This window comes from Hirundo rustica, chromosome 7 (genome assembly GCF_015227805.2).
Source record: "Hirundo rustica isolate bHirRus1 chromosome 7, bHirRus1.pri.v3, whole genome shotgun sequence".
Classification (NCBI taxonomy): Eukaryota; Metazoa; Chordata; class Aves; order Passeriformes; family Hirundinidae; genus Hirundo; species Hirundo rustica.
Genome location: NC_053456.1, coordinates 38,037,835 through 38,060,099, shown reverse-complemented (window position 1 = coordinate 38,060,099; position 22,265 = coordinate 38,037,835). Strand labels below are relative to the sequence as shown.

General features: G+C 42.0%; 1 protein-coding gene across 2 annotated transcripts in view; it reads right to left on the bottom strand.

Annotated features, from left to right (window-relative positions):
• The window catches only part of UBE2F (ubiquitin conjugating enzyme E2 F (putative)), a 54,765-nt gene that overhangs the window by 22,217 nt on the left and 10,283 nt on the right, over positions 1-22,265 (bottom strand). For both annotated transcript variants that reach the window (XM_040069526.2, XM_040069527.2), the window contains exons 3-7: positions 22,062-22,091; positions 21,072-21,137; positions 15,989-16,056; positions 12,427-12,497; positions 8,558-8,615 (exon numbers count right to left, since the gene is read on the bottom strand). In XM_040069526.2, the coding sequence (XP_039925460.1) occupies positions 8,558-8,615; positions 12,427-12,497; positions 15,989-16,056; positions 21,072-21,137; positions 22,062-22,091 (293 nt within the window). The remainder of the gene's footprint in view (positions 1-8,557; positions 8,616-12,426; positions 12,498-15,988; positions 16,057-21,071; positions 21,138-22,061; positions 22,092-22,265) is intronic.

Sequence of the window (22,265 nt, the reverse complement as noted above, 5' to 3'; positions counted from 1 at the left end):
CTAAAGTTAATTCAGCAATCTATCCTTAAAATTAAAAAGGGATCAAATAAATACTTGAAGCTGTCAAGATACCAGAGAAAAGAGGGTGAGCCATAGTAGGAGTACAAAGAAACACTATTCTTACAGAAGTGTACGTCTCAAGTCATTCCACGGCTAAAATGCACCTTTTACAATAAAGATCAAGCTCAAAGCAAAGAACGTCCTATGCACAGCAAAGAACTTCAATAAATGAGTGCATTTGAGCTTGTTTCCTGTTCTGGGCCCTGTGCTGAGAGCGGACCACAGAAATCCATATCCCTTAAGGACACAGTCCAATTATGCCCTAATGAACAAGACACAATGTCAGCATTACGCAGCCAACAGCCTCTCACCATCCAATTTCCCTCTGATCCTGCACAAACAACCCACTCGGTTTATCTGCTTTTAAAACATCAATCTGCCCAGCAGGGCTGCCAGTGTCAGCGTTTCCAGCCCCAGCACCTTCTCAAGTGTGCCAAAGACAGCAGCTCTCAAACTCATCGCCTTCAGTGGCAGCACAGACACAGGAACTGCACAAAAGGGGTGAGCCAGACATTTAATCACAGCAGTTATCTGTGCATTTTAAGGCTCTAGTGCTGAGCAGTCATCCTTACTGCCAAACAGCAACTCTGCCAGCTCCCTGGCAAGCAGGAGAAGATGAGCTGCTTCAAATAACGGATGGAAATCACTGTTTTACACTTTAATTAAGCTTCTGTGGTTGTTTAACTGCTGTCACAGAAACCAGGCATAGTAGAGGTCAGCAAAGCACGGTATTAAGGAAACCTGTATTAATCCTAGGGAGAAATTACTGGTACAGTGCAGTGATGTGCCAAAGTCACAGACTAAAGGAAGATTCATTGGCATACAGAGTAGCAAAAGGCAGGAAGGTCTCAATTTCTAGTTGATTCCCCCACATCCAGGCATCAGAGGGTGCTCAGCAGCCCTGGCCAGCCCCTCTGCCCCAGCAGATGCTCTGCCCCCAAAGGTCAGGAGCCCATTCCACTGCTGCCCTCCAAGGCTGCATTGTCCTTCGGGGAGGCAGAGTTGCAGGAAAAAATGACATTTTTAGAAGCTGTCTTCTACCTACACCATGAGACAGCAGGCTGCAGCTGCAGGATGTGATGCAGAATCACAATACCAAGCATTAAAACCATCCTGCAAAGGTGCAAGGTTACACAAGTACTCTGGGGTCGGGCCATTTCTAAATCCTGCATGCCAAACCTGCATTCCCAGAGTAACAAACTGCTCACAGCTGCTCACGCTCCAGCAGAGCTAAACAAGCCAGGAGCAAGTCAGTGCCTTCTAAAATCCTCAAGAGTACATCTTCTCCTTACACTGAGCAGTGCTGAGCCCCCTGGTCTGCCAGAAGCTCCCCAGACATCAGCAGAGCTCTCTCCAGACAAAACTCCTTCTTGTCCAATATCTCACACAAGTAATTGCTGCAGCTCAAAAATGAGATGTGATGTCGTATTTTCCCATTATATAATCAATTGCTCCCAAATTCTTATTTGCTGAGCCCTGGTTTTAATTCTTTGGGTGCTTGACTCATTTGGGCTGGTTTTACAGAGTTCTGTTTTAAAAAATGGAGACATCAAACAAAAAAAGAACAAGAAAAACTCTTGTACAGGCACAAGTTGTCAGAATGCTGTAAATCTCCACTGTCATTCTACACACCAAAAAGCATAACAAGATTATCATTACTGAATAATTTACCTGTGAAAGTCTTAATACCATTTTTGATGTTTCCATCTATTCAAATTTTATGATTTGCTGGATTCATTTTATGGCCTTGCATGGCTCCATAAAAAATAATGCTAAATTACTACCAGAGGGCAATTACTTTTCATAATGAGCTTGAGGCTAGCCTGGATTTAAATCTAGGATATTAGAAAGGAAAGTGGGATGGAAGAGACAAGCAAAAGTGAAGCAAGTATTTGGTATTTGAAAAACTCAACATTGCTGAACTGCAGAAATAATCACTCTGCATTACTGACTTCAGCAGAGCTGCTGGCTGCATGCAGATAAGCACTGGCCTAGATGCTCGCTTTGGGTTTTCCTGAGGAACTTAAAGGATGTGCAAGCCACTGAAGATCTCGTCAAATTTAACAGCTCAAAAACTTCTATTCTCCTTCAGAGGAATAAAGCATCAGGCTTGGCTTCAAGTATTTACTGAACTTGTGGCTTAAATAGTCCGAAAACCAAGTTAAGCCTATGTGCAGGAATTTTTAAAGGTTATCTTCACAGGGAGGACCAGGGCAGTGGCAACTGAAAACGTTCATGGTGCACACCTTGACAGCGCTGCACTTCAGTGAGACCCTACTTGTGCAAGATCAACATCAACACCTGAAAAGGCAGCTTCCTTCACAAAGCTGCTTCTCATCCGATTTCTTCTCTGTGTTTAACGTCAAAGTTGCAGAGGACAAAGTTACAAGGCACCACTGCAGAGGGGCAGCCATGGAGCAGAGCTGAGAGCCTCTGCTTTGATACCCAACCTCTGCTTTTTGTACCTGCCCAGGCTGGAGCTGCAGCCAGGGCTGCCAAATTCCTCGAGCTTTATCTGGGTGCTGCCCCAGCCGTGCCCAGGCTGTTCCCTATTTGGCAAGGCAGAGGTTTCCCAGCAGCTGAGATTCACCCGTGATCAGATGCCTTTGGAAGTCCAAGGCAAGGTCCTGGATATGCAAGTGGGTTTAATTCACATCTGTTCCGTTAGTTCAGAGGAGGCAACAGTGGTACTTGCAATCAAGAGCTGGGTTCCCAAGCACAGCAGCACCTGGCTGAACCCACAGCAGGGAGGGGAACAGGGAATAAAGAGGAAAGCACACTCTGCTCCATGGCACCGCCACCATTCTGGGCTGGAGCACAGGGAAGTCAACACAAACAAGTCAGAAGATCAACAGACTGTTGTAAACACCCCTTTCTAATTGTCCCTTTTCACTCTGGACTATTTTTGTGCTGCATTTGAATGAAAAGTTACACCAACTCCTGCCCACAGATTTATTTACAGCATGCCAAAGGAGGAGAAAAAACCTGCTGCTGCATCAGCATCTGAAGTTCAAGAGCAGTGACTCAAAATCCTCAATGCAGCTTTTCAAACAGCCTCCCCTGAGGCCAGGGAGACTCAAAGCTTTGCATTTCTAGGAGGTCCTAACTCAGTCACCGATCCTGCCAAGTGACAATTCTCAGAACCACTACACAAAAGCAATGCCACTGAAACCACGCCACAGACAAGGGCTTCAGAAAGACAACCACAAGCGCTTCTGGGGAGAGAGCAAACACAAAAATGGCAAATTAAGATCTTCCTTTAACAGGTCAAGTATATTTAATACATTAATTTAAGAAGAGAGCAAACCAGATAAAACACCTAACAAACTTTCAATCAAAGAAATTCCCTTAAGAGATCCAAGAAGCATTTCTGATCTAACAGACTGACCAAATCAAAGCTCCCTGCTAAACAATTTTTTATAAACAATTTAACCCACTCAGAGGAACAAAAGGAGCAGCAGTCATTTATACAAGCATGTGCCTGAAGCAAATGTTTTGGTTTGTTTTAAAAAGGGCTGGAAATGCCACTCCAAAGCTCAGCTTGCTCTGGTCCAGGCCAAGTCCCGGGGCAGCTCTCTGCTGTTTCGTCTGCCTATATACCACCTCGAGGTGTTTTTCTTCTTCCACCATCTCTTAAAAACAAGCCCAGCTTCTTCATCTCCTCCCTGCAGCCTAAAAAGCCAAGCACACTTCATCCCACCCCACCAAATTTATCACCAGTCCTGAGGGTCCAAAAGAAAATGTTTTCCTTCTGGAGACGTATGCGCTTTTTAGCTCATAAAAGAACTTCTTCCCACCTAAATCGTCTTCTCCCAAATAAAATCTCCTTTTATATTTCCTCTCCTGCTCCTCTTTAATCTTGCAAAAGTTGAAAAGCATTGTTTCCACCTAGGATAAGGTGATAAAGTCAATGCCACCTTTCTTCAGCCACCCACAAAAGCCACCTCAGTTGTCATGTGCCTGCCATCCCTGCCCCTGCTTCCCACCCAAACACAACGGCAGCTCCCTCCAGGGCTCTGGGTAACTTAAAAGGCATAAACTGCTCCAGTTAGCAAACACAAAACAAGGAGGAAGGCTGGAAAACCATTTCTTTTGTACTTAAATCTAGGAGGGGAAAGCAAACAGGAACAATCCTGGCCTGTTCCTCTCCCAGACCAAGGCAGCTGTGAACTGCCAAGAAGGCAGGAGCACTCCTCTCACATCCCTCACTCTGACACTGACTCCTTGACATTTGTCCAGTGGTTACTTTAGGGCAAGTGGATGATCCTGTGTAAATCATTCCCTGGGGAATTCTCTGATAGCCTCTTAATGAGCTACACCGCAGCGATAACGGTGAGGCCATCAGCCCCTGGAGACCAGTCTGCTCAGCGCATTAAAGCTGACAATAATGGAATACTCAGAAAGCAACCGTCTGGGGAGAACAAGCATGGTTTCATTACACTTACTGACATATCTCAGCTCTCCTGACTCACATGCTCATAATAACAGCTACTGTACCTAAATCAAAGACTTGGCTTTGCCAGGGGACATGAAAGAGAGAAAATTAAAATTCTGCAAATCTTTTCTGAAGCAAAAGCCGTTAGAAGACACTGAGTTGTATATTTTTACCAGCCTGGGCATGTGTGGGGGGGAAAGAAATAAATCGCTTCTTACAAAACTGATAAAGCCAATTTATAATAAAGGCAAAACACAACACAATATATCCCTGGAAAAATATTTCCTGAAGCTTATTTTAAGAAAAATCTGAATGTCAGATCTACACAGAAGATTGTCTTCAGCGGTTTATAGCTTCTCTTTTCATACACTGAGTCTGAAGTTTTTGTCTGGGGCTTATTCAATTTTCAGAGGTGAGGAAGACACATAAAAAGACCAACTCCAAAACAGGTTTTGAATAAATCAGTAGCTGTACAATCATAACGCTGAGAAAAACAGCCTGAGCAACAAGAATTAATGTACCATAAAGCATACAATTTTTTTTTTTCCCTTCATCCTCAAGACAGCGACAGTTATTTTATCGTCTGGTTAAAATACTCCTCCTCCCTAATTACAGATGATTTTGACAGCAGACCATCTATTTTCCTTAAGATGATGGGTTAAAGTTTGGTACTTTCAAAACTTCTCAGGTTGATGCTTAAACGTTGAGGTAAACTGGAAAAATGAAGTCACGACCCTCTGAATTTATTTCTCCAAGAGATTAGTTTGACATTTGCATGATTCCAGATGATGTCACTCCACTGCCTGAAGACGACAGCAGAACCAGTGAAGCAAACAGGACAAAACGTTGCCATTTAGTATTAACACACTAATTAAATAAGCAAGGCTCTTAAGGATCAACTCCAAGTAGCAAGAGTTTACTGGAAATGAGTCTTAATTCCTTTTAGATCACATAATCTAATAGCACAGGCAGATATCCATTAACCTAGGATCTGGAGTTTTGGGAGAGAAATTCCTGAAAAAACCAGTAGTTTCCTGTAGGTGGGCATGAAAAGCTGCCTGCAGATGTGTAGTTTAAGCCCACCTGGATGCTTCCCACTCCTGCTCCTGTCTCTCCTGACAGCAATAACAGAAAAATGACAGAACCCAGCAGTTTGAACTATCTCAGTGAAAAGCTGAAATGCACACACACCTAACAAACAATGGAGCCCTCCAGAAAACAGCCCAGCTATCTGAGACCAGCTGGATCTCTATCAGAACACAGCTGCAAAAAGAAGAAAAAGGACAAATATTCCCTGTGAACATCCATCAGACATTTTTAAACACTGGTTTTAATGTTCATTACGTTCAGCCCTGCAGAGTTGCCCAAGTGTGGTTTGATTATTTTTAAGCTCCATCAATCAGCCACTGCTTTATGAACCAATTTCCAGTTGCAGTTAGAGGTTAACTGCAGAAGGAGCCTGACTTTTAGAACCAATCTGGCATTTAAAATACAGTTCTTAAAATCAAGAACCTGAGATGTCCTTAGAGCAAAATGAAAACAAGCATTTAGGACAAAGCTGAGGAATATTGAGGAGACCTAACTCAGCCAGGCAGGTGATAATCCTGGCAAATAAAGTACATGTTGAGGATTAACAGGAGCTACTAAAGCACTTTGGAGTTTGAAATTGCAATTACTGAAGGGCACAAAGCAGAGCAGCAGAGTAACAGCAACACTGTGAAGACACACGAGGTATTAAAAGCTTCTATTTCCAGTGACATAAATAATCTGAATACAGAATGGAATTTAAGCCATCTATCTATTTGCTTTCTGCCTGGAAACTTTCATTTTGACTATCACACCTCAAACCAGGAGAAAACCAAGTTCAGACACTGAGCAGAGCCCAAAGTAACTGCAGCACTCTTCAGCTTTGTGAATAAGCTGTTTTAGAGAGGAAAGTATGCAATAAGATGATGCAGAACATGACAGAATGGAGACGGGAAGGTAAATAAGCTCCTGTTGCTAAGTCACTTTTAGCTACAAAAGAGAAGAAGCTGAGACAAAGATCAGCAAGAAAGCACCATGGCAGTGTTTACACAATCCACAGCCTGGAGATCAACCACTACCAGAGCTTGGGATTCTGGAGTGTTTCCATGAATAGTAATTAAAAAAACAGGCGATTTAAAAAGTGTATATATAGACAGGCTGGCAGGTTAATGTCTTAAACCTGTTTCAAGGTAAGAGCCCACCTCTGCTCAGAACCTGATTTTAAAAAGGCAACTAAAGCAGGAATTCAGAAATAGCACATTCTTTAGTGCCTTCACTCACACACAGGCTGCTCTTCACAGTGGTCCATGGAAACGTGTTCCCAAGCACAAAGAAGGGAAAAAAGATAAAGCTCAACACTTGGTAACTTGAAGAGAATTCAATTATGGACAAGATGCCATCAAGTGCAAAAAAAAAAGCTGGGAAACAAAATTCAGTTAGGTCTTCCCCCCTTAAGAATCCTCCATGCTGTCAAAAATACATTTCATCAGGTCAGTTTTACAGATATTTTAGGAGATTTTCAGTTTTATTTCAGGAAGTTTCTTCATGTTTCTACACATTTGGTACTAAAAAAAAAAAATATTAAAAAGGTCACAGCAATTTATTTTGAAGGATTTTTCACGTAAGAGCTCTGCTGCCACCACAAGGATTCAGAAATGAGACAGTCAAAAACTGGAGCCTTCTAAAGGGTTAAGCACAAAGCTCCAAGCAGGCAGCTGCATTCAGCATGATTTTTGTGCATGGGGCTTCTCGTGAGTATTCTCTATTTGAACGGCTTTTCTAATGCCCTTGGAGCAGTTTTTCTGGCAGAAGGACATGCCCACTCTCAATTTAATTTTTCAGGAGTAGTTCAGAGTGCTTTATTGGGCAGATCTGGGTGCTGTTCCTCCAGAAAACCAGGCTGACTTCCTATTACTGCCCAATGAAATACTGACTTTCAAGTCCGTAACAGACCAAGAGTGGATCACAGCCATCACTGGATTACAGAGCTTCTCTGCAAATTCTCACTGCTCCCCTTGTGCTGAGGAAAGCGCTAAGAAGTGAGCTCACAACTATGGGGCTTCAATGTTAAAGAATTTAAAAATCCAAGGAGGGCATCTGATTTGATTATTCTTCTTTCTGAAGCTAAGCTAAGCTTTTCTCCTTCTGAATCTTTCAACAATCACAAGAAAAGCACCTGTCTTGTGGGTTTCTTGTCCACTCGCACTAACTTTTTTAATGGCTGGAGCTTAAAACTTGTACCCTAAAAACTTTCTCTGAATGAAAATACAGGGACAGGAACTGAACCAGTTAACTTAAATTACTCCGGGCCTTGATTTAACCCGAGATGAAAACAGAAACACGAAGGGCAAAACAAAACCACACCAACTGATGCAAAGACAACGGAAGACTATTTTAAAAAAATCCACAAAACAACACACTAATTTTCCTTCCAGAAAGTCACATGCTCACCTCAGAAGAGATTTTACAGATGAAGAAAGTCACAGGTCTCACTCACAGTGCCAAAAAACCAAACCAAGTATCAGATAAATGTCATTTTCAATTTGGTTTTTGAAAGAGACAAACGCCTGATGCACACCCTTTCTCCACCTAATGTTGTTAAAGCTTTGGAAGAAACAATTCTGCCAGCATTCCTGGGAACAGCAGCAGAAGATAAATCCCTGCAATGACTTTGTCAGGAATATCAATCCCATGGAAATGACCAGGGTTACGGTTCACGGGATGCTCCTCTGTTTGCTGCCTGGGTGAAAAGCAGCACACTTTACAGAGTGAGAGTTCTCAGAGTGATCTGCGGTCACTCCAACCTCCAAACCCTGTGATCAGAGCAGGACTTGCGCAGCCACACCAAAACTACAACACTGCTACAGTCAGTCCCCGACCTGCTCCACTGCTGCCACCAACACTTGCTGAAAGACAAAACCCTCAGCCGGAAAACCTGCTCTTGAGCAAACCACATGAGCTGCTTCCTCCCAAAGCCAGGAAAGGATTTTTAAAGATGTACCTGACCTGATGGACACACCCAAAAGGAAACTGTACCTTTAACGTTCTAGTTGGGGCCCAGCCAGTGCCATCAATTGAGTGCTCTCTCAATAAACTGGAAAAAAAAAAAAAAAGACACATATTATACAGAGCAACTTCAGGTTAAACTGCCTTTGTCAGAAACCTTCTCAGAAAACATTAGGAAGTAATTGCAAGATAAGATCTAATTCTTGCACTATTTATAGCCAGGTAATGGAATTTTAAATCCCAGGAGCTGGGATGTCTGCCTAAAATTACCTTCTACACAGTGTCATCACAGAACTTCCTATCTGAGCTCAACCTCTGTCAAAACACCTGAATTATTTTCCTCCAGCTGCACAAGTGTGACAGAAACCCTTGTGACAGGCTCAACACTGAACCCTTTTTTTATTCCCTGATGCATTTTAGAACATGTTAATCTCGGTGAAGAGACAGCCTTGCAGGATGACCCATCTCTCACCAGAAGTGGCACAAACCAACCCAAAAAAGGGTGTTTTGGGGAGGGATATCTAATCAGCAAAGAGAGGATCGTCACCCTCTACTCTGTGAAATGACTTCAGCTTCCTACAGGCAGAGACAGGAAGTGAAGCCGTTTTAGTCTGTCTGCTCTGGAGGAAAAACTTCCTTATAAATTGTAACTTGAATTTTGATAAAAGCACACATGAATACCAACATCTAAAATACAGAATTTTCTATAAGCACACATGCAGTATAGAAATTCTGTATGACCAGCATGTTATGGTACATATTATGCCCAGTGGAGCTGCAGACCTATCTGCAAGTAGAAACCATTGAGGTGTTCAGGCACTCCTGGACCTTTCAGAGCCAAATCTCAGCAGTTATGAGGAGGAGATACACTGGGGATCAGAGCACAATTGAGAAATAAACTCAAGTCTTGCTCAGAAAAGTAATAATCTGAATGAAAAAAAAAAATCTAAAAAACTCCTTGAAGCATCATTTGCCAATCACACTTTCCTCTGTAAGGAGTAATCTAAAACTCACAATTCACACAGCAAAGCACAAAAAATCCCCACCACCAGCAGCTTCTGCTACTGAAATGACAGGGTTAAAGTGAAATAGTCTTCAACTATTAGGTTTGAGCAATTTCCAGGCTGACATGTATTAAGTAATTTCTAAATTACAGTAGATGACTAGACCATACAGGTTATGTAGTTATTTAATGAACATGGCAAGTTTATATCCACGGAAACTCAATCCTTGTTCAGTGCAAAGATCCTAGGAACAGGATGATGCACCTGGGCAAGCCCATTCCACCTTAAATGTGCTGCTCATCTCATTTCTGTGCCTTTACAAAGATAAAACATGCCATTACCACTTGTGCAACGTTAAAAAGAACATCTTGTTGCTGCAGTTTGTGTCCATATGACATAAGCAAAAAAAGCTTGCTTTTTGTCTGTATCATATCAAACCGTGAGGCAGTACTTCCATTTGCCTCTCCACACACCTCACCGTGACATTCCAAGTGAGAAAGAAGTTAAATAAAACCAATCACAAGAACACTCCGTGATAGAGCACCTGAGCAGAAGCTAAACCTCATGAACAGCCATGCAGCTTCCCAAGAGAGCTGCACTGGCACATCTCCAGCTGGGACACCACAGCCAGGATTGAGGAGACTCTCAGAGCACTCTGGCAGGAAAGCAGGGAAGACACAGAAGGGTCCCTTTGGCTTCATGCTCCGCATTTGCTGACAGAATTTGTTTCTAGAGTAGCACCGTGCTTCTCTACAGATTGGGGACGATCATTAAGCCTCTAAACAGAATCTTTTCGCAGATCTACGGAGACCTCCCAGCCTGTGATTACAGATCTTTACATCTGGGTTCCTATGGGCAGACTGTAAAAATCACTGCTTCTGAACTTTTAGTAACCAGAACAGCCACTGATGTGATCAGTCAGCTGCTCAGCTTTCATTTCAACAAATAACTTCTCATTCTGTGAGTAATTCATGCATGGAAGAAAGCTTTGAGGGATTTTTTTCTTTTTAAATACACAAATCCTAAAGAAATCTTTCAAAAACATCTCCTGAAGTGGGAACTACATGATTCCAGTAAGTGTAAAATCGTCTAAAACTCCAGCTGACCCAATCTGCAGCTTAAATGACTACAATTTACTGTAAGGGAGAAGATCAGTCCTGGAGAAATCTCCATTTTTTCTATCCACAAGTGCAGTGGAGCTGATATCCCATATGGGCCAGACTTAATTCCTATCTGTCATTAATGACATGGTCCAGGGTAACTGCAGTCCATAAAGCACAGAAAAACTCCAGTTTTCCTGCCCAGAACTGTTACACTTGACCACAAATGTAGCCATTTTGAATGTTTTAATCCAGGCATGATTATCAAACCAACACACACCACAGCATGAGGTATGTGGAGAGAAAGCACTGATGAAGATGTTTTTTCTGCTTTTAAAAATAACTGCAGCTATTTTATGCAAAGACTCTTGTGTAAGCTGATTGCAGGTACTATACATAGAATGCATTCTCTAACAGGCATAAAGCAATTATTTCAGCTTTTCTCTCTAATGCCAGACATTTCCAAAGTTTGATATGTTAATCCAAACTGTTTCAGTGGCAATGCTGAAAAAAAAATCCCTTCACTTCATTAGAATTCTGATGCTCCAAACACCACAATCATCTCTTATAACTGAAACCATTTAAAGAGAGAGGAAAGTTGTTGCTGCCCCATCCCTGGAAGTGCTCCAGGCCAGGCTGGATGGGTCATGGAACAACCTGATCTAGTGGAAGGTGTCCCTGCACCAGGCAGGGATGAGCTTTAAGGTCTTTTCCAAGCCCAACCACTCCAGGATTTTATGAATGCGAGGCTTTATTGAACCTCAGGAGATGCTGTGCTACAGCTGGAGCTTCAGCTTTGGTTTGGTGGCTGGTATTTGTTGTTCATTCCTTCACCTGCACTCAGAACATCTAAGTTTTCTTCGGCTGACGAGCCTGGCCTGCCTAGGAAGGGCAACAAAAAACTTCATTTTCATCAGGACCTTCAACGAGGCACAAAAATTATTTTTCCATCTAGTGGCAAAATTCAGCTTCTCTTTAAGCACTGATTTGCTAAACGCGGTGACAACCACGCTGGATTTTCAGAACAGCTTTCAGTCTCACTTATGGGCTTTGCTTCTGCTTCATCTGCTTTTTCTCTTGTGTGCCATTTTCCTGAAAAGTGACAGGCAGGCTTCTCACTTCTGTTTCTGTTTGGTTTCTAGCCAATTTCACCACCAGGTACTGAGGATGAAACTGCGAAGTTTCACAAATTCATTTGGAAGAGGAAACATTTACTATCAAGGAAAACCACGCAGCAACACAAGCATCTCACTCTGGCAAAATGAACTTTCAGGTTTCACATCCTGACTTACCTTGACCCCAACCCTGCGTTGTTATAACTGGCACGTGTCTTACCAGTGGATATTAAATATTATAATTAACAAATGGCAAAAAAAGAATAATTACTGTCAAAGTTTAGGGAACACTTTTTTTCCTTCCTTTTTGAAGTATAAAGGATTTTCAAGCTCTTTACACACTTGGGCATTAAATGGTAAAGCCTCACAGCCTCCCTCAGGGCCTGAGGATGATTCAGGTATGAGGGAGGGAAGAAAAAAATACAACTACATTTTGTTTAGGCTGGAGTTTACATGTTTACTTCAAGTAGAACAAAATACTAAGCCTGAACCTGAAAAGCTAGGCTCTGCATGGTCCCTAAAGCACAACAAGAATGAGACTTCCAGCAGATTTTTATGCTCCTAAAAGTTACATGCAAAATCAGTAGGAAAAAATCCTGTCACGACAGTTACATCCAATATTTTATCAAACAAGAGAAACATCCAAGGTGAAAGAACTCCAACAGAAATGCTGTTCCTACCTCAGGCAGATTTCTCCTGTCTCTGTAATGTTTGGGTGCCAGATTCTTGTCAAACATTTTACCTTTGGAGGCTGCCAGGAGAGAAAACAAATCACCGTGTTATGCTCTAAGATAAAACCTTGTTATAACTCATAAAACAGAAAAAGGCAAATGTATTTGATGTTCACAGCCTGGGTTTGTACATTTAGGGCAATGATACATCATCTCAAGAGTCAAACCAGATTTCTCCGTCCTTTCAGCTCTTCTCAACTGTTCATAAAAACCAGGCAGGTATTAGGTTTGTCCTTAGGAAAAAAAAAACTTTTAAAAAAGCCAAGAAAATTTACTTCTTCAGGGAAAAGAAAACACTCCAAGTAATTCAGTTGCTTCATATGTAACTATTAAGACAGAAATTGAAACAAAAAAACTTCCCCAAGGCTTGTCCAAATCAGGGGTTTGTTAAAAAGCAGCAGAGGATGCGAAGATAACAACCACACCAACTAAATAACTTCTTTTAAACACAGACCCTTGTGCTCAAGACCGAACTGGAATGCATCAGAGCTGAATTTGAGGCACTGAAATGCAAAGCTACAGGCAAGACTGCAAAATTTCTGAATTTCATACTGGGGTTCTGCAATACAGACTTTTTAAGTACAGTCTCCTTCGCTTTAGTTTTGTGAAGTGAATAAAGAATGGGGCATCAAAAATTCAGTAGCTTAGCAACAGCACGTTGTTCCATCCCTGCTCTCCCATTAGGACTTGCAGCTTTCAATCAGGCAGATTATTTCTGATAGGAAGTGTCCTGGAATCCATCAGCACACACCAGCACCTCGCAGAACTTCAATTAAATCCCACATGATAAATGTGGAGCCACCTCCCTCCGCTTTCTTCCAATGATGTCTTCAATCAAGAGGCAAAACAAAGAGCTGTATTTGCATGGCAGCATCATGTGCTTTGCCTCCCTTTGTTCCCAGCTTCCCAGTTACCTTTCTAAGAAATCTTCCTAATTAAGTCTCCTTGGAAAAGGTACGAAAATATGCATGGCCCTGAGATACCAAAAACTTAAAAGAGATGTCCTAGAAGAAAAAACATTGATCACCACAAGAAATCTGGGATTAATTCTACAATTGATAATGCAGAATTTGTATTTCCTCGACTTCATTTCTGTGCAACAACTCAAGGGACATCAGTCATGGCATTATTGAAAAATTAAGTAGCTCACAGAAAACAGCCTCAAACTTTTTGACCTCCAAAACACCTTAGAAGTTTTCTAACAGCACAATCTTTTCATTAGCTACACTTTCACACTGTTTTGAAAGATGATGTCTAGTTCTCAAGCAAGGGAAAGCAGAATTTATTCCATGCCATTAGATCAAGATAAAAGAGTAAATTTCTACCATATACACCTTCAAACAGGAAATGCACTGATGAGTAAAAAAAAAAAAAGAAGCTTTATAAAAACTCTTTTAAAAAAATCCCCAAATCCTCACAGTGAATTAACTGGTGCCTCAATTTTTTGTACTGTGGAAACAAAAGAATTCCTTTATCCTTTCAAAGTGATTTTCATTGCTAAAAGTTAGAAAAACCCACTCCTGACAGTAAGACAAAGGTTTTTCTCTCTCTCCTTTTTCCCCTTTCAGAAAGACAGGACAACTGCAGCACTACCATAAAATTTATCTTCAGACAAAACTTCTCTTTGGAACTTGACCCAGGTCATTTTTTGAACCCTATGCAGACCAACAGATCCAGAGATTTGATTTCCTCAGGATGTTTCACTTGAACACCTGTGACACCCTGAACAACAAAGCTCCCCAAATCCATTTATTTCCTTGCTCAAACTCCTTCCCTTCAGCCACCACCAGCTGCACAGGTAGATCCAGCCCCAGCTGGGGGGCACAGCAGTGACAGACCGCATTCACTTCCTTCTCCATCTCCACCACTTCTGCTCTGGGAGCCCTCCTTTTAAATTAACAGCTCCAGTTCTTGATAAATTGGCACCCTAAAAGGACAGGTGTACCAGCAGATCTTGTAAATTTTTTTTGATTGTGTATTATTTATATACTTAATTTGATCAGTATCCTATAGCTGTAACTCTTTGCTAGTGTAGAAGCTTACCTAGAGAAGAACTGCGGCTCCTAAGAGAAATCTGGAATCAATGTTATTGGAAATGTTTTGTCTGGACACCAGCTGGTCCCAAAGCATTCTGCTAAACCACCCAGCAACTGCAACTCCAGCTCTTCTCTTCCCAGCTTGGAAAAAACAGAATTCCCGGGAGGCACTAACGGGAATACAAGTTCCTGGGGCAGAAGAACTACAGCCCAGCCCTGAGGTATTTGTTGCCACTTCCCACCACCAGCATTTCTGGAGACTGGCTGAAACTGAACACTACACAGAGCGAAGCACAGAGTGGCCTGGCTGCAGGCCAAAATACAAAATCTTCCAAAATTTTCCTCCTTGTTCATTTTATGCTCCTGCACTAGATTCACAATCCCACACGTCCACTCCTCTGGCCAGTGCAGAGGTGTGATATCCCCACCCTGCCTGCGGGCTGACAGCCCTGGCAGGTCTGCAGAGCCCTCCAGAAAACAGGCATCGCTTCTTTCAGTCCCACTCTGCCTGCAGGAAACAAACCACAGCCTCGGTAGAATTCCCTCAATACTGGGGAGCACACAACTGCATTAATAACCCGACCACAATCAAACATTCAACCTCCTGCATTTTTTTTTTTTTTCTGTACTGGTAGAGAGGTAAACATAAAATATAAAGAAATATTTAATTAACATTTGCTGTAGATTTGCCTGCCAGTGTTGAGCAGGGAATCATAACAAACCAGAGACTTTTAAATTACAGGAACTGAGAATCAAAAAACTCAGGTCAAAACTGGACTTCAGCTCTCCTGTTAACACCCAGCAAACACTTTCCTGCAGCAGTGTTGTTCAGGTGAACAACTGGAATACAAATCTCGAAGGAAAGAAAATGAGCACACAAAAGCTAGTAAGGGTTCTCTTTCAAAGAATGAAATTCTTTGGTAAAGTTAAGGGGAACTTAGAACACCCCACGACCAAACCCACACAACAGCAAACACCACCCAGCTGTGACTGCAACCACTACACAGAGATAATGCTGAATTTAGGCCCAGCACAGCTGAGCAGGAATCAAAGACCCTCCCTGAAACTCTTCTCCAGGATCCTCTCCTAGACATCCTTCAGCCTTCCTGAGAGAACTCTGAACTACCAACAGCTAAAGGAAGACAACAAAGCAGAAGAATGGAAGGGGAAAATCACAGAACTGTCAACCTTTTCCTTTTGGTTCACTTATTTCATTCTGAGATATCTAACTTCTTAATGAGAATAATCATTAAATGCAGGTCTCCTCATTAACAGGAGAGAGCAGAACCTCAGGCAGAAGGGAGGATACTCAGGTCTGACTCATCTGCACTTCCAAGAGCTTCCACCAGACAGCTGCAGACTTATTAAGAGACAGAAGATCCTTCTTCAGTCCCAATGCCAAGTTCCCCCTGAAGTCCTGCTACCTGCAAGGAAAATCTAAAATGACAACTATGAGACTAATGACAAATACTCACCACCATATTGTAGGCATCAGGAACTTCAGTTTCAAACTGAAACTTTCCCCCTTGGTAATAGCCCTCATCTAGAAAAAGGAAAACGAGGAAAATAGTTAACTAAGAGAAAAACATCAAGATTAAAACAACAGCACAGGGTTATTATCAAATACTCAAGCTGGTTGCACCACCAGCGGCCACCTAATCCAAAGAATGTGTGAGCATTGTGTCTTCCTGCACTCCCAATATTTTTACAGCAGGAATTTGAAGTCAGGAGAGCCAACAGGCCCAGAAAAAGCCACCACCCTGACCACAGGATCAGGGATACCCAGCTAGAGGAACCTTGGACTGAACTTGTCACTGTAGGAAGAAAATCCTGGCACATGGCAGGCAGTACCACATCAGTGACCCTTGGAATGAGCTGGAGAAATCCTGCACTTCCTAATGCATTGTTAAATCCTGCTCCAGGACACATCTTCCCAAACTCGCGCTGGGAATCATGTGAGTGGTGTGAATGACGTATGCAAGAGCACGTTGCAGTGTCTTTCACTGTAATCATCTTACTGTGATGTATCTGCTAGGAAAACGCATCTGCCTCTCTGCCAGCCTCAGTAGTGAGTTATTCATATAACTAAGTTTTCAAACATGACGTATTAGAATATATAATATGGCCTAATGGAATGGGATGACAGCCTGCATCTCTTGAAATAGCTGTGCTTGGAAGCTGAAACGCTTCCAAGTGACCTGAAATGTGCCTGGCATTGCCATTTCTGAGTTTTCTCATTAAAAAAGGGAAACAGGAACCCACACTGGGGGTTTGAGGCATCTGAGGGGTGCTCTGCCTCAAACCACCTTGAGCACTCCAGCCTGAGTGAAGGCCAGCAGGGCTGGTGAGCATTATATGATGCAAGTTTTTTATACCTCTTAAACCAACACTGCAAAGAAATGCTCTCTGAAACAATCCATAGTTTACAGAAAGATCAAGAAGAATTTTGTTATTATCTAGCTTGTTCTAAACCACAAAAAAAAACCCTAGCTTGTGTACTGTAGGTCATCAAAATCCTCCTTCAGGTTGCTGTCTCCTGATCTGCTTTTCAAGTCCATTCTCCATTCCCGCTCCAATTCAATTCTGAAGTGTGCTGGATTTATTAAGCAATTTTAGGCATGCTCTGCTTTACCAGAAAGTAAAGGGACATGCTGATTTTTATAGGGAAAAAAAAAAAAGATAAAAGCATTTATATTTTGTTTTTAAATATCCAGAGATAAAAATCAGTAAAGCAAGCCATCACTGAAGAACAAGAAGTAAGAGGTGATTTACACTGCTACTCTTCGGTAAAACTGTTACCTGTCGAATGTGCAATACACTCAGAGTGAGACACTGTTCCAGAAAGGAATCGTTGGGAAAATGCTCCAATATCCCCCAGGAGCTCTAACACCACATTTACCCAACAGAACACAGAGAGCTGACTGAACTTTATCCACCATTTAGCACCATAACACATTTTAACCAAGTGTCAGGAATGATCACGTTTCCAAGTACAAAAGTTATTTTCCTTGGCTTAATTTCACGAGTTCCTTGATTTGCTGGACTTGGAGCAAAGCGTGCAGCAGCTCTTCACATTCCACCCCGGCTAAAATGAAATGAATGCCTGCTGCTGGATGTACCCACGTGTGTCTTACGTCCAAGGAAACCCTCAGGGGTTTAATGGGCACTCACTGTAATCACTGTCCAACAGAAACACCCAAGAACTTTCAGATCAAGTCTTCCTCCAAGACAATTCAGTATTCATCACTGCCTCAAATTACAACTCCTTATGTATTCTGGTTTTACCTTGACACCAGTCACTAATCACACCAGCACTAATCAAAAGCCATGCTGGGTAAGCTACTGGCTCTGCTACCCAATAAACAAGGACATATTTATACAACTAGGAGAGCAAGACATCTCCCCTCCCCTCTTTTATACAATTCTCCCTCTGGGTTTGTAAAGCAACTATAAAGCTACTCCTTACCAATCACTCAAACATCTATTAAAACTTTTGGAGAGCCTCAGTAGCCAGCCAGAAATCTCGCACAAGATAACCCTTCACAATGAATCCATCTTTCAGCATCTCAAGTAAATAGGTTCTCAGACTGGGAGAGAAATCCTCAGTTTTTTAGGCATGGAAAAGTGGTGGGAAAAAAAGTTCTGGCAGAGTTAACAGTGAGGAAAGAGCTATAAATAAACCCATCAAATGAAACAGCTTTGACACATAACTTAGGAAGCTGGCCACAGAGCCTTTTGCTAAAAAGGGAGTATGTCTGAGCCACAGTTTTCCTCCTACTGCTTCAATTTATGTCTTTAATCTGTATTAACAGAGCAAGCATGCCTCCCACTTCAGTCTCAAGCTTCAATACCAACAACCTGACTAATCTTAGCTTGAGTTTGTAGGGTGTTTAAATGTCTGAAAGTGCTCTGGAAAACACTTAACCAAATCATTTCCTCACTTCGGAAGAAAATGCAAGATAATTAGGGCAGGCCACAAAGGATGCACTTTGGATAGTAGCTCCCTGAATCAGCCATGCTCACCAATATTTGCTGAACATTTCACCAGAAAACAGGGTCTTAATTAATCCCCCTAGAGTGCCACTCAAAGATCCCCACCAACCTCAGACTAGTCCAACGGACCGGGAACTGCAGGGAAATTACATTTACTGCACTTACTCTTCTGGGATTTTTCACTCATAAGCAACCTAAAGTCACCTCCTTTATTTTTTTCCAGGTCATTACCATGTTTTAGTCCTCAGCTTCCAATTTTGTGCTCCAAATACCAGTGCAGCAAGCCTGGATTCTAAGCATCTATCTCCTTATTTTCCCTAAATTCTAATCCTGTGTGATACTGGTGCAAAAACAAGAATAGAGGCAAGTGGTGGCACAATGGTATTTTTCAAAGGCAGAACAACTGTTTCAGATGACAAAGGGGAAGAAAAGCTTCAGACAGCAGAGAAAACCAGCAGTGCCTGCATTGGGAACACGGAGTTTTGTCTGCTGCAGCAGAAAAATCCAAGTCTTAGCCATTTGCTAGCACGTGCTGCTAAATATCCACTGACGGTGCACTGCACAAAGCTGGAGCGCACAGGGATTGGAGTTTCTTCAATTATGGGGGAAAAAAGCAGCCACCCTCATCAAGATTTTCTACAAAACTATTTAAAATTCAAACTTTCCTGTCACCAGGATAATTTTGCGGCATTAAACACCGGCTGAGAAAGGCTGTTGTGAGAGGTGCTGAGAAAGGGACCTGAAAGGATTTCTGCTTGGTGGTCAAGTTTATTTTCTTATTCAAATTAGTCCTTTTGTGAAAGCCTAAGGAAGCTTCTTTTACTGTCCTTTCAAGACCAGCCACATTCAAAAGGACTGCATAGAACAAAGTCAAGATTCATGCAATACTGTTCAGACAATACAAAAAGAGTTGGCTCAAGCCTGTCTCGAGCCATAAAACTTCTGTGACAACCACTCTGTGCCTCAAGGAAAACCAAGATTTAGCATACACTAGAGAAAACTTCAATACTGAAGAGAGGCAGAAAGCTACAAAGATTTTCTTGGTCTGTATTGTGCTCTGCCTTTAGAGCGCTAAGCTATGGCCGATCACAAGATTCTACACCTGAATTATGCACAGCTGAAAATAGATGTTTACTTGGAGCAGGCTGCAATTGCAGAGACTTCAGCTGTGCAGCTATATTTAGAGTAACAAAATGTTAATTAAGATCATCTCACTGGCAAGATCATTTCAGCAATGAAGCTGGCACAAAACCCATGCTCCGCATTCAACAGCTGGTTTCTGCCTGCAGCATCCTGCTGCACAGCAGTGAACAGACAAAACAGCTCCTGGGATTTAGACACCTTGGAGTTAGGACAGCTTTTTCATACATCACTCATTTGTGCAGTGATGCTCTTGCAATGTCAGCTCCTTTCCAAAATCTAATAAAGCAGCATCATGTAAAGCGAAGGGCATTTGGTGCAAGCAGAATTAACACCCACCAAGTAAATATGAGCACAACTCCTACACAGAATGACAGGGCCAAAGCTCTAGATTAGCTCTTGCGTTTATTTTTAATTACACTGACAAGGGCAGCCTCACTCGTTTTTCCACCACAAAAGGGAGTCACGTGAATGGACACGCTAACAGAGACCACCCAAAATTTCTGCTGGAGGAAGGGCCAGTCGGTTTGGGCTGAGGAACAGCAACAGTGACACCTAGCGCTGCTCTGGCTTCCAAGTCCTGGATCCCAGAAACATTCCAGGCACTCCCTGAAGGGCTCACCACTGCTTCCCAGGGAATGCACCAGGATGAACGACACACCTCACCCAAATTCTGCTGTCAGAAAGCATCCACAGAAAATGGGCACCTACAGGAACGAGCTGGCGCGGGGACACTGATCCCAGCACATCTGACTCCAACCATTCAGTGCACTGCACACAAGGAGGGCACGTGAAGTTTAAATAAACCTCCATGCAAATTCATCCATAAAACAATGTTCTATTCTAAAATGCACAGAAAATGCTAATTTCAGGTGGCTATTAAGAAACTTATATGGAAATGATAATTTATGAACATGCTTTTACTCCAGCTAAAGCTTCACAGGGTACTCAAGTTGTGATAATAACAAAAAAAATCTGATTTCACATATTTGAACCATCAAAGACTCAGAGATTCCTCCTTGATGAGCATCTTCAGGCATGCCTAGGTTTGAAGTTTTCCAGCAGTATTACATTGGTAACCCCTCTCTACACCTCTGCAGAACCAAGCAATTAGTACAAGGGAAACACACCATCTTACAGGGCTGTAATGCAAAATTAAAACTGGGGGGCTTTGAAACCGGCTGAGAGGAAAAAGGTTCTCAATCAAAGTAAGCAAACAAGATCAGAGAGTTTCCTAACCCTACTCATTTTTGAAGGCCTTTTTATTGGAATCTGGTTGTCAAAACTCAGCCCAGCTTCTCCATTCCATTTAATAAAATAATCACTATCACAGCCAGACTTTCTTTGACTCAAGGCTTTATTGGAATTACATTTCCTAAACACCAACACACACAGAAAGAAAAGTAACACGCTGAAAAAAATTACCTGGGGTCACAGTTAGCTGAAAGTAATGGAGCTTGTTTGGGTCAGGAAAATTCACTTTACATGTACCTGTGAAGCAAAAGAAAAATTGACATCAGACAATGAGTTCTCTACTGTGGGCGGGCATGAAGAGACAAGTCGATTAAGGATATTTTATCACCCATATTATGCAGGCTTTAGCTTCTTAACCCATCAAGCTGGCTGTCCCTTTTCTGTAGCCAAGGAGCTAAACCGTATCATAATTCTAAATCCTATTTGCCTGAATAAACTTGCCTAGAACTGTGCACAAAGCCTAGTTATGCACTCATATTGTGGTAACTGAAACCACACATTCTGCAGGTACTTGTTACCCTGTAACAGAACCTGCACTGATGAAAGTTTACCTAAAATTACTCTGTGTAAATTCTCTGTAACTGCCTTTAAGGAAGGCTTAGATCTCAAGTAAGATTCCAGGTGTAAAACCGTATTAATTAGCCTTTTTTTTTTTTAAAAAAAAAAGGGAATATGGATCACCCTTAAAAAATTTATTTTCATGAGTATTTTCACTATTAACAAAGGCATAGTTTATATCGTGAAGTGAAAAAGCTGCAGGTTGACTTCATGTTCCCTGAGGGCTGAGCCATTTGCTCTGCCCCTAAATCAGAGCCTCCTGTTTTGAAAATGAGAGAATAAAGAAAGAACAGGAGTGAGGTGCCAGTTGCACCCTTGAACCAGGAACCTTTTGGGGTCCTTTATGGAAGTTTTGCTGCCACTCCCCAGCAATCAAAAACTGGAGGCAAATTATCAATACTCCTCCAAAGGACACTAATGAGGGTCCAGGTCTCCACAGCCCCGTAAGAGGAAGCAACAGAGAAAATCTGTTAAAGCCAGAGTGGTGGAGCTTTGCACAGCTTTGCCTGAGTTAACAAATATCAGCATTCATACTTCAGTCAAAACCTTCACTTCAATGGTCCTTTCCCCCTTAAAACGCATACTGTTAAATTTTATACTCACAAGGTAAATTAGCTTCAAGGTCTGCAACCTCTGTTGAAAGAAAATAAAAAAAAAAACCATCAAAACCATTATTTATGCAAGCATAAAGCCCTTCTTCAAGTCCAAATTGGCAGATTTAATTTAAACCAACCCATAAATCCAATTTTACTTAAAAATATAATTAAGCTGCAGTGGAAGCTTACCTTGAAATTTCTCTTTAAGCCA